The following is a 12,267-nucleotide window of genomic DNA, read 5'->3' on the forward strand; positions in this document are numbered from 1 at the left end:
CTATCAGGCAGGTATTTAGGGAGAGAGAGTTAGATGTAGTGTGGTCCCAGGCACCAGAAAGCCTCATGGATGATGCTGAGGGTCTTGAATTTGATCTGTGCAGCCACCGAGAGCCAGTAAAGAGATGTTAGGGCAGGTGAGATGCAGTCCCTGAGCTGGGGGCCAAGGATATGTCTTGCAGTCCTATTCTGAATTAGTTGAAGAGGGCGGAGGGAGGAAAGTGACAGATTAAGGAAGAGGCTCATTCAGAGCCTGCCGGTCCGAAAACAATGGTACCAGTAAGGTTACTAGCACCGTTGTTTCCGGACCGGCATATTACAACTCTGTGGGCCGGTGCCATCCCGCCAGGCAGTTCAGACCTGCCGGGCGGACGGCACCCACCCGTAGATTTTTTCACGGAAGCACCAGCACCGTTATTAACGGTGGTGGTGCTTCCGTGGTTCCCACTCCTATTATGGGAATGGGGACTAACAATTTACCAGTGCCTGACTTTCCAGAACGCCGGGATTGTAATCCCCCGGTGTTACCGGTAAGTCAGGCGCTGATAATTCATTACGGGTCCGGCAGCAATCTGCCGGTAGTACCGGCATGGTTACCGCCAGACTCGTAATGAGCCCCATTGAGTTTCTGGGGATAGGTGAGGAAAGGGAGAATGTCTCTGAGAAGGTGAAGCTGAAAGTGAGATTTCTTGACAAGGTCAGCGATGTGAGGTGAGAAGGAGAGAGAGAGGAGTCAAAGATGACACCCAGGTTTTTTGCCTCACAAGAGGGTTAGGGGAGGGGGTTCAACTGGCCAGCCAGAGAGTAGGGAGGGGAGGGGGCAGAGTCCCAATGAAAAGGATCTCAGTCTTAGTGGAATTAAGGAAGAGATTGTGAGAAGCATACCATGCCTGGATAGCAGTCAGACAGTCGGGAATGAGAGAGGAAGAGGAGGGAAGCTTAAACGAAGACTGTATGTCATCAGCATAGCATTGAAAATTAGGAGAGAAGGTGGAGATCAGGTGGGTGAGAGGGGCAAGGTAAATGTTGAAGAGCCACAGCGAGAGGATAGAGCCTTGAGGGACACCACAGATGGAGAATGTGCTAGAGGAGAGGAATGGGCCCAGTTGAACTTGAGAGGGCCTGTTCAAAGGGGAGGAGGTCAGCCAATCCAGTTCCTGGTCAGTGATGCCTAGGGTATCACAAAGCCTAGGGGGTGCTGGAATCGTGGTTTGAGGGCAGGTCATCAAGGGGGTTCAGGAGAGCAGTTTACGTGCCTCCGGCTGCTCTGAAGCAAGACTGCTGGTCATGGAGACACATAATAGATGCAGTGTGATGGGTTGGTTGGGATATGACCAGCTTCTCTAAGAGTTTGCCCAATAAAGGGGTAATGGAGATAGGGCAGTAGTTAGCCGGGCAGGTAGGGTCTGCAGACTGCTTTTTTTAGGAGGGGTGCACAAGGGAGTGCTTGAAGGGTGATGGAAAGGTGCCAGTAGCAAAAGAATGGTTACAGAACTGAGCCAAGGATAAAGCGAGAGAGGCAATGTTGTCCTTGAAAGTTCTAGAGGAACAAGTGAGCCCTTGTTTGGATGAGACTTTCATAGAGCAGACTTTCTTGGTGACCTCATCCAGCGCTATGGATATGGAGGAGGAGTAAGGACAGAGAGGGTCCAAAGGAAGCCTGGGTACAGGGGGGATAGAAGAGAGAGAGAGGAAAGGATGTCCTGAGTGTTGGTAGCGAAGTTAGTGGTCCAGGCCGTACAAAGGGCCTGGGAAGGAAGAGGAGAATTAGAGACAGAAGTATGATTGGCGAGTTCCTTGCAGATTTTGAAAAGGTCAGCCGTGTTGTTTGTGGCCCAGAGATGCTTAAACGTGGGTCCATTTCTAGGAGCGGATAGAGAGTCTGTATTGTCTTTGGAGCAGGCGCCAGGCCAGTTTGTCAAAGGATATGCTAGAAGCCAACCATTTTCTTTCAGCGACTTTGCACTTGCGTTTAAGCGAGGCTAGGTCGGAGTCATGCCAGCTATTGCACTAGCCTTTAAGCAAGGCCAGGTCAGAGTACTGCCAGCTATAGCACTTGGAGGCGGGCTTCATGCAGTTCCTCATAGCAGGGGCAAGGATATAAAGAGTGTTGGAAATGGAGAGGTGAAGGTTAGCAAGGGAAGAGTTAGTGTGGGAGTTGATAGAAGGAGTGGGAGGAGGAATCAAGGCTGCAGCAAAAGCAGCTACGGACACTTGCTTCATCGGTCGAATGACGGAGTAAGAGACTGGCAGTGAAGGAGCTGGGGAGCTCAAGATGGGAGGAGAGGAGAGCATGGTCAGACCAGAGAGAGGGGTAGAGAGGGAGATATCAGCAGTGATGAGTGCATCCAGGATGTGTGTTGGACCACAGGGAAGAATGGTGAGGGACAGAGTTGCAGAAGGGTAGAGTGGCTACATCAGGAGAGCCTAGATGAATATTGAAGTTGTCACGGAAAAGGAGCTTAGAGGTAGAGGTCAGAAGAGAAGAGGCGAAGTTGGCCCACTCTGAGAGGAATAGGGAGGTCAGCCCTGGGGTCCTGTAGATGGTAGCAAGAGTGAGATGCAGAGCTTACAAACAAGGGATTCAAAGGAGGAGTAGGATTGAGTGGGTATGACAGGCGCAGGTACCTACTCAGGTAAGACAAGAGCCACTACGCCTCCAGATCGATTAGGCATGGGTTTGGAGTGTATCTTGTAGCCCTCAGGAAGGAGAGTGTCAAAAGCAGTGACAGAGCTGTTACTGAACCACGCCTCAGTGTGAGCGAGGATGTCAAAGTCTTCAAGGCGATGACAGATGTGAAAGGAATGTTTGACAGCAGAGCAATAATTGAGGGTAGCGAGGTGGAGCAGGTTGCCACCTTTAAATGTCTTCAGAGGCGGGGTACATCCATGGGGGCAAGGAGGCCCGGGGGTGGCAAAAAGGGGAATGGCAGGAGTAGTGAGGAAGTTAAGGAGAGAGGGGAAGACGCATGTCAAGGAGGAGGAAGTTGGGCTGAGAGCCCTGGGCCATGATAGTGCCATTCTGATATACATTAATGATGCACCTGGATGATGAGAAGTGTGCCAAGAGCACTTCCCATCCCCATTAATGGGTGATGTGGAAAAAGGGGAGAGGATAGAAACCATATGGGGAGTCCGTAGGTCGGGAGTAGGGACATTAAAGTGGATGTCAGTTATAGTCTGTCTGCAGAAGTGTTGACATAGGTGCCAGCAATGGGTAAACAAATGTTGGCGACCAAGAGTGTGTTTTTAAATGTTTTCCTTCCGGACTTTGAAGGAGTAGGAAGGGGTAGGAAAGGTGAAGGGAGAAATTTGAGAGCACCCTAGTTGAATGGGCGCCAGAGAGCAGAAAAGGGGAATGTACAATACACACCGAACTCACCAGGCAGTCTAGCAGCAATCAGGGAGGACAAGTCAATGAAGCAAATTAAAACAGTAAATGCAATCAACAGCAAATGAAAACAGGAAAAAAGCACAGAGTAAGAGGGAAAAGTCCTAGGTTACAACAGGCAGCGGGGAGGGGGGGCACACATTGCACAGGAATGGGAGGCGCAGCTAGTAAAAGCAACCAAGAATGATATGATAAAAGGAGGCCTAGAAATGGCATAACAGTGTTTGAAGAGCACTTCGATATGAAATTCACAGATAGGTAGTGAGGAGCATATTAGTGTATTTAACGCAGTTTGATTTTTAAATACAGTCAAAATTAACATATGGTATAGGACAGGTAATTTAAAACATCTAGGATTGTATTTCCGAAGTACAGTCACGGTACAGGCGGTAGAGTACAGCCAGCAGGCCTGGATTTGGCATTAAAAAAAAGGTTGAGGTGTAAATGGTAAAAAAGGCAGTTTAGCCCCAAAAAAACGGAATTAGACCAAAGTGATCCGGGTAATCTAAGACCCATCACCAACTGTAACTCTCTACTAAAGGTATTAGACAAAATCGCCACAAACCAACTTCAGGCATTCGTCCAAACTAATGAGGTCCTTCAGAGCCAACAACAGGTTTCCAGGAGGCACATAGTACCGAGACGGCAATGCTAGATCTCCAATCCCACATGCTAAACATAGTGGAGAATGGAAAAACAGGGCTCCTAATACTATTAGATCTTAGCGCAGCCTTTGACCTACTGGACCACAGCTAACTCAGACATGCATTAGAGAGAGGAGCAAACTGTTCCAAAGAGACAATTGACTGGATACCCTCCTTTCTCTCGGACAGGGAGTCAAAGGTCCACTGGGGGGGGATAACTTCTTTTTTGCAGAAAAAGTGTGCTGCGGTGTATCGCAAGAAGCCAGTCTGTCACCACTTCTTTTTAACTTGTATATCAGGTTTCTTTGTATGATCCTGGAGGAAATCCGCGTTCTTTTCACCAATCACGCCGATGACACCCAACTGGTCATCTAACTAAGCAATGACTACACCCAAGACAATGTCAATGTAAAAAAACTATAAAATGGATGACCAACAACTGGCTTTGTCTCAATGCCAAAAAGACAGAATTAATGATTTTTGGGACTATGCAGCTAGAGCAAGACTGAACCATCAATACAAGTGTTTCAACATCAATGAGTCACAAAGAAAAGTTGTGAACAAAGTCAAAACTCTGGGGATGCACATGGAAGCATCACTGAGCGCAGAGTCCCAGGTCATGCAACTGACTAAGAATTGCTCATATTACCTGAGACTCCTACACAGAATACGCCTCTACCTAAGCGAGGAAAATGGAGCTACAATAGCAAGAGCCACCATATTGTCCAGGTTGGATTACGGCAATGCCCTGCTACTAGGAGCAAACAAAAGGCACATTGCAAAATGTCAAAAAATGTAAAATAGGGCTGTGAGAATCATCAAAGGAAAAAGGAAAACAGAACACATCAGTGAAGATAGAGGAAATCTACACTGGCTTATTATCGAAGATAGAATTCAGTTCAAAACCCTGACGCTAGTCCATAGGTGCGTCCATGGGAAAGCCCCAGCATACTACAAGAAGAAACTGGTTACCTATGTACCGAGATGGGCACTCAGGTCCAAAGCCCAGGGCAACCTCGTAACCACCATTTTCAGGAAAACCAATGGACTCGGCAAAGCTTTTCACACCAAAGGTGCGACCTTATGGAATAACCACGCACCACAAATAAGACTAGAGCTCTCATACAGTACCTTCCGAAAGAAATTCAAGACCCACTTGTTTAGATAACTCCCTTAATCTAAGCCAAAACCCACCTGAAAATCCGTAGATTCATGTTGTCCTGTGACTTGTTTGTATAATGTGATCCTGCATGTACATGTGGTGCCCCGATGCCTGCGGGCTCCAGCACGGTAGAAATAAATAAATGTATAAATGACAAGTACAATACAACTGGATTTTGTAAAGCAAACATCTGTACATTTGGGATGTCTTACTGCACTAGAAAAGGAATGGATGTAAGTATTTAAATTCTATGGCAAGACAGGAGGCTCCTATTACACATTACAATCTTTACTCTGAAACCACAGCAGCAAAGAAAAAAACGGTTACAAAACAAAAAGTTTCAACAACAGAACAAAACAGAGTTCAATGTCACTGTAAGGGGGAACTCCCCAATCCATCATGGAGGACAGGTCAGGCCCCGCAGGAGACCAATGAGCAGAGACCCCCTTCTATATAAGTCCTTTAATCCAAAACCAACTCCTCTTTCTTTGCTGCTGACACCACAGCTAAGTCACTCTTTTCAGTTGTGTCTTGCATGTTTGTCACTAGTAGGCTTTAAGAGTTAAATAATGTATATATATTGTAAATATGTGTTAAGTTACCTTTATCATAAAGGAAGTTTTATGCTTGATACATTGTATCTGGGAAGCTGCGTGCGGCCGTTGGTTTTATTTATGTGCCTTTTAGAATGTTAGCAAAAAATATTTATTACGTCTATATCTCACGTTTCAGTGGGAAATGAAGAGTGGCAAACATGGTCACTCGCTCTTGTAAACTTCGATGTTTTAAGCGCATGTAAAATGTATTTGAAGGTCATTTGAACCCAGCTTCTCTCCCAGCGTGCGCGAGCATTGTTGATCAGACTGTGCCCTCTTTCGTTACGCCTGGGAATTCCAGGTGCAGTGGTTTATTGGGCGTGACGCCCTTTAGGCTCCCGTTGTGCGCCGGTCAGAAAGAAGCTGTTGCTTGAGACCCGGCGCGCACGGGTCTCTTGTTTGAATTTGTGCCCCTTGGGGGATTTACAGTCGCCTGGGGATTCCAGGTGCTGCAGGCTTTTGGGCTTGGCCTGTCCTCTATGACCCTATGTTTGTAACAAAAGCCTCTGCTTCAGTTCAGAGGCAGGATAGCCCAAGGAAGAGCTGCATGTCTTCCATGCAGGAAGACCCGGGTTTGCTTCCTGCCAAATACAGTGCATATTTATTTATTTTTATATATTTTTTAGAACATATATTTTAAGATTAGATATTTTAATTAATTATATTTGAAATAATTATATTTTAAAATGGATGTATTTTGATTGAGTGTCACCTTTTGGCTCAGTGGAGCATGAATTTCCTAATGGGGATTTTGTTGGTTCATAACCTCTTCAGAAGGATTATAGCAGAAGGGCAACCTGCTGGTCTTGGAAGCAAGCCCACGCAGAACAACAAAAGGTTTGAATCCGGGATACTCCTTAGGCGCGAACATATTAATATTAAAAAATGTACTTTTGTCTAAATGTTTATAATTTTGTATCTCTGGTGACACAATAACATTTCCTTACCTTTAGTGCCAGAAAGAAAGAATGTATACTGATAGACTGTGTGTTTGTTAGGTCAAAGTTTGACCCCCAGCGCAAGCTTTGACCCCCCAGCTGCAGTTTTGTTGAAGTGCTGTAAATGGTTAGGTCGATGGCAGGTTTTGCCTGTGTCCTGGTGCGAGGTTGCCCCCTCTGCTGGTTGCCACATCCTGCTAGAGTGAGCAGTTGAGGTGCACTTGCTCAGTGTATTCCTCGCTTAAAGTTGGCAGCTTTGTTTGGTTGCTGCATATGGCATAGGTTGTTATCTTCACGGTAAGTGTGCCATAACCTGCTCGGTGACAGGCATTGCCTGCGGTCTAGTGCGAGGTCCCCCCTTGTGTGCTGCTGGTTGCCACCCTGCTCGGGTGAGCAGTTTAAGGTGCACTTGCTCAGTGTATTCCTCGCTTAAACTCTGCAACTTTGCTTGTGTGCGGCATATGGCATTGAGGATTACCTTCACTGTAGGTGTGCCATAACCTGCTCGGTTTCAGGCTTTGCCTGAGTTCTAACGTGAGGTTCCCCTCGTGTACTGCTGGTTGCCACACCCTGCTCGGGTGAAGCAGTTTGAGGTGCACTTGCTCAGTGTATTCCTCGCTTAAGTTGGTGCTGCATATGTCATAGGTCATTACCTTCCGTGTACGTGTGCGATAACCTGCTCGGTTTCAGGCTTTGACTGAGTTCCATTGCGAGGTTTCCCCTCGTGTACTGCTGGTTGCCACACCCTGCTCAGTTGAAGCAGTTTGAGGTGCACTTGCTCAGTGTATTCCTCGCTTAAACTCTGCAACTTTGCTTGTGTGCTGCATATGGCATTGGTGATTACCTTCACTGTAGGTGTGCCATAACCTGCTTGGTGGCAGGCTTGGCCTGTGTTCTACCACGGGTTGCCCCTCATGTACTGCTGGTTGCCACACCCTGTTAGGGTGAGTATTTGAGGCAGTGTATTGCTCTCCTAAACAATATTTTAAACTGTGTAAAGCACATTAAAGTTTTTTCCTGTTGGCAGTAGCCTGAATGGCTCAATAAGCATCAGCTTTTTATAGGGGTTCAGATCCCTGTCGGGCGTAATCCCGTTTTCCTAGGAAAGGATTACTTTATATTGATTATTATATTTTTTACTGATTATGTATTTATTATTATTTATTCAGTACTTCAAAGAAAAGAGCGTTTGTTCCCATAGGTTAGTTGTTTACAGGACAACTCAGTCCGTCACTTCCTTAGGTTTTCTCCTCCCCAAGAAGAGGTCAGGGGGTTCTTTTTTCTACTCTTCTCGCCTTAATAAAGCGTTTTAAAAAATCCTAGACCTGTACCCTTTTTTCTCTTTGAATAAAACAGTCCTGGTATCCTTTCTTTGCTCAGGAAAGGGAAAGACCCTAAGAAAGGGGTACATGTGGACTGGAAAGATGGTTATGATAGGTCCAGTCGATTTCCTAGTTTCTGAGCTGGCTGAAGAGGGAATTAACTCACATTTTCCCTTTTAACAAGCAAGGACTGCAGGGCTTGAGGTACAGACGGGGTCTGCCTGCTCGACAACACCAATTCCTCTATTCTTATGAACGGCATGTTTTCTTTCACTTGGCATTCAACAAAGCCAGTATTGAGATCTTTGCGGGGGCAAAAGCAACTCTTTGGTCTTGTAAATAAGACAATCTTGAGCAATCCTGGTTTAGCCCCATACAGTGTTTGTAAAACATTGCGAGCGTGAAGGTGAAGCATCACCAAAAAGGTAGCTTTATAAAGACCGCCCCTACAGCCTTGCTTCCCAAGGCTTTTCTTTTCCCGCTAATACATCTAGCGGTGTATACAATCTCTCCTCTGTTTGAGGAGTTTAAGCCCAGACTTTTTTGCCCTCAGGTGAGTTTGTTTCTCGTTGCAGTTTGTAAGGTGACCCTTTTCCCTGGGGAAGCCAGTCTGGCTTGCACTTTCATGCATGCAGAGGTCCACACCCCAGTTTTGAAGGGACGGTGTTCCATCTATCCCTTCACAGTTTTTCAGTTGCTGTGCATGATAATTATCTCAGGAACCCTGAATCTGCCCCCCTTTTTTTTTGAGGGTTTGCTTAATGAAGTTATACCTCTGAGGGGGAACACCTGATGTTTTTTTCTCGTTCATGGCCAGTGCAGAACTCACACTGGATATTTTGCTTCATGTCTCTTTGCTTGTTCTAGTTGACAAATACTGGTATTTCACTAGGTTAGCAGAGTTTATGCTGGCTCATCCCGACTTCTTAGAGGTCCGGATAATATGCTTGTTTGGTCAAGTTCTTTCAGTTTCCAACCTCCTGTAGAGTTAGTGGGGTCCCTTTCTTCAGTGTTAGGGGTTTGGTTATAAGTGCAGGAGTTCTTATTAGAACAATGTAAGGTGCTCAATTTCTGTACTTCAAGGTGGACTCCAGGCTTTGCATCCCTCTCTATCGCAGGGTGTTACAACGCCTCGGCATTATCATTCCTGAAAGACTTTGTCAGTGCGATTGCTCGATGGCTGGGAGAAACTTTGTTAGTGATTGAATTGCTTCGCTGCTGGCATGGTAGATAGTATCTCTCTTTTTTATTCCCTCTGGGGGTTGTCTGGTGTAAGATGACAGCATAGTGTGTTGGGGGTGCCAGGTTAAGTTCAGATGTTTCGCAGTCGGAGGTTAGTCCTCCTCCAGTAAACAACTTTGTTTAACGGCTTAGAGGTCAAGCTTTCTCTTTGCAAGTTCTGTCTCTTATGGAGAAAGTTTAAGTAATAATCCCTCTAGTGATAGCAGAGTACTTGTTCAAGGGCTCATGTTGGGATTGCATTGGGTGACTATTCTTTCTATCTCTCCTCCTGAGGTTCTCTCTGACTTCCCGCCAACTGGTCCTTAAGTGTCTCGGATTTATGGCTTGGTGCTTTTAGCTCTCCCTGGTGTTTTTCAAAGATTTCACAGGAATATCTCTTTTGTCATCTTTGTTCCCTGGTTGGTCTAGTCCTAGTAAGGTTACTATCAGCAACTAATTGCTGGGGTTCAGGTGCGCGGCTCACCTCTTCCATCCTGCTTCTGCATCCAGAAGACGTAATACATTTCTGTATATTGGTTTCGGAAGGTTTGCTGATTTTCAGGTGTTACATTTGACTAAGGGCAAATGTGTCATTAAGGGCAGTTCATCGAGGTACACACTTATGGGTGCTGAGGGCCCTCAAGTCTATTCGCGCTTAGGTTCCACATAAGCTAGGTTTTTGTCCTATGACATGTTACTAAAGTGTCCCTTTTCTCCCCTTGGGACCTTCTAATGAAGATTTGTCTGCCAACACTATTACCCGGAGTGACAATGTGGTATGTCTAGGCTTACCAGAAGATGGTTTGACATCAAGTGTTAATTGTTTTTGTGTTGAACACAGAGAAGCTTAGCACTCCTATTGCTTTTTCTTTTCCGACTATTCCTATGCTGGAGTTGACACATCTTCCTCGTTCTTTCCAGTTAAGACTGCTATGCCTTCTAGGACGGTTCCTGGGGTGCTCTTAGCCTATAGAGAAAAATTGTGCAATCAATTGATTGGTAAAATATAAACGTTGAAAACATTTCTTCTCGTTTTATTGTTTTGTCACTATTGTATGATCAGGTGGTAATTAATATGATGCAAGGGCTTCACACATGCATAATAGGAGCCTCCTGTCTCGCCATAGAATGGCGTTGAGTAGGGGGTTTAGATACTATTAAAGACAAGGAGGCCATTATTGTCCCACCCACCCACCCTTGATAGGATATGATAGGGCATTTGACCTGTTCATTTGACCTAATGGCCTGTTTGTATTGGTAAATATGCTTCTCTCACTTTTGTTCCTGTTATATTGTAAAGCACTTTGGCTTAAAGCGATATATAAATTAAATAAACATAACATAACATAGCGCTCCTATGTACAGATGTTTCAAGATTTTTGGTTTGTTGTTGTTCCCATCCACCCACCCTTCTTTGTTTGTTGTCCTTACAGCTTCGGGCTGAGATGTTCTGTTGACAAAATGCGGAGAGTGCGGGATCCGAGAGCTTCGCTGGATTGTATTATCATCTGTTCTGTTTGTGCTGTTGTTGAAACTTTTTGTTTTGTAAAAGTTTTTTTCTTTGCTGCTGTGGTTTCAGAGTAAAGATTGTAATGCATAATACTCGCCTCCTTGTCTTTAATAGAATCTAAACCCCCTACTCACATTAGTGAGGGGGATTGGCCATTAATCATGAACACTAGTAGTATTGCTATGGGCAGCCTTCCATGCCAGAATTTCTCAGTCAGTCTTCCCCATTACAGATGGGGATCAGCCAGTTGCAAACTGCCACCAATATGTGGTATGTATGCAAGGTTGCCATGAGCAACTCTAGTTAGGAGTCATTAAAAACCTTCCATCCACTCAATAAAGCAGTACATAGCCAGTGCGTGGCCCACAGACACATGTGATGATTCCCATGACATCACCTGGATCAAAGGTTGAGCCATAAAGATCAGCCACCCCCTCCTGTAGATGAAAAGTTAACACCCCTGACAGTAGCAACTCTAAGATTACCATAACACGAGGTATACAATGGCCAACATCTCCCCGAAAGAGAGAAAACGCAGATACATCACACCTATCATTCTATTTTTTTTTATTTTACTTTCAACAATTACAATCAAATCATAACCAAAAGGAAAATAATATATCAGCATCTACATTTACAATCATTGAAACTATCTATCTAGTGATCTGTGCTATACACATGACTAAGGGAGTCTGGTGTCACACGTTTTTTGTTTGGTGTTGTTATTGTAGTCCTATGTCTAGTGTACTGCCCTTTCCAAATTGTAGTCCATCGTCTGTATTTATGGCCTGTAACGGTTCTTGTTTTGACTAATCCATGCGTCCTACTCGTTCCACAGTCAGGTCTCACTAATTCCCGGCGACTATACCGTCTCGGGTTGCCTAGTCGCTTCTTGTTCCTGTGAACATCACCGCCCCACCCTCGACCCCTCCTTCCTGGCTCACCTCCCCGGTGAGCAAGTTCAGGTTCTGCATGTCGGTGTTCACGGACTCGGGCACCGGGTCCCTGGTGAAGTTCAGATGGACCATGTCTGGGTAGAACCGGGCAGCACACCGTTCTTTTCCGGGTTCGTCCGCCTCGTCTCCTCTCCAGCAAGAGTAGGAGCCGCCCCCCTTACGAGCACTGTTTCCTGCTCCTCCCTCTCCCGCCTCGGTTCCTTCTTCCTTGCTCTCTCGCAAGGGTTGCCAGATTCGGCTATTTCTCGTACCATTGGGCTACTATCCATGTGTGCGGGAAATGACTGCAGTGTGCTGGTTGAGGATTTGTGGGCTAGTTTGTACGTAAATGCTTTCAAAACGAAATGTTTTTTCCTGTACTGCATGCATAAATTAATGTGTAACACAAGCATGAAACTCTCATAACAGCAGTCTATTTTCATTTTAAAGTACTTAACTCTAGTTTAAACAGTCAAGAAAGGGGAGACAAACATAGAATCATCAGTGCTCCACCCACCATTTTCCATGTCAAGGCCTGGTAAAGCACAC

General features: G+C 45.6%; 1 protein-coding gene across 2 annotated transcripts in view; it reads right to left on the reverse strand.

Annotated features, from left to right (window-relative positions):
• COMMD7 (COMM domain containing 7) overlaps window positions 1-11,943 on the reverse strand; it is a 314,702-nt gene extending 302,759 nt beyond the window's left edge. The window contains exon 1 of one of the 2 annotated variants that reach the window (XM_069651023.1): window positions 11,728-11,943. In XM_069651023.1, coding sequence (XP_069507124.1) covers window positions 11,728-11,811 — 84 coding nt within the window. In that variant the 5' untranslated portion in view covers window positions 11,812-11,943. The remainder of the gene's footprint in view (window positions 1-11,727) is intronic. The other variant, XM_069651022.1, reaches the window with a different exon arrangement.
• Window positions 11,944-12,267: the final 324 nt, after the last annotated feature.

Source organism: Ambystoma mexicanum, chromosome 3p, assembly GCF_040938575.1.
Source record: "Ambystoma mexicanum isolate Mex_15411 chromosome 3p, UKY_AmexF1_1, whole genome shotgun sequence".
Taxonomy (NCBI): Eukaryota; Metazoa; Chordata; class Amphibia; order Caudata; family Ambystomatidae; genus Ambystoma; species Ambystoma mexicanum.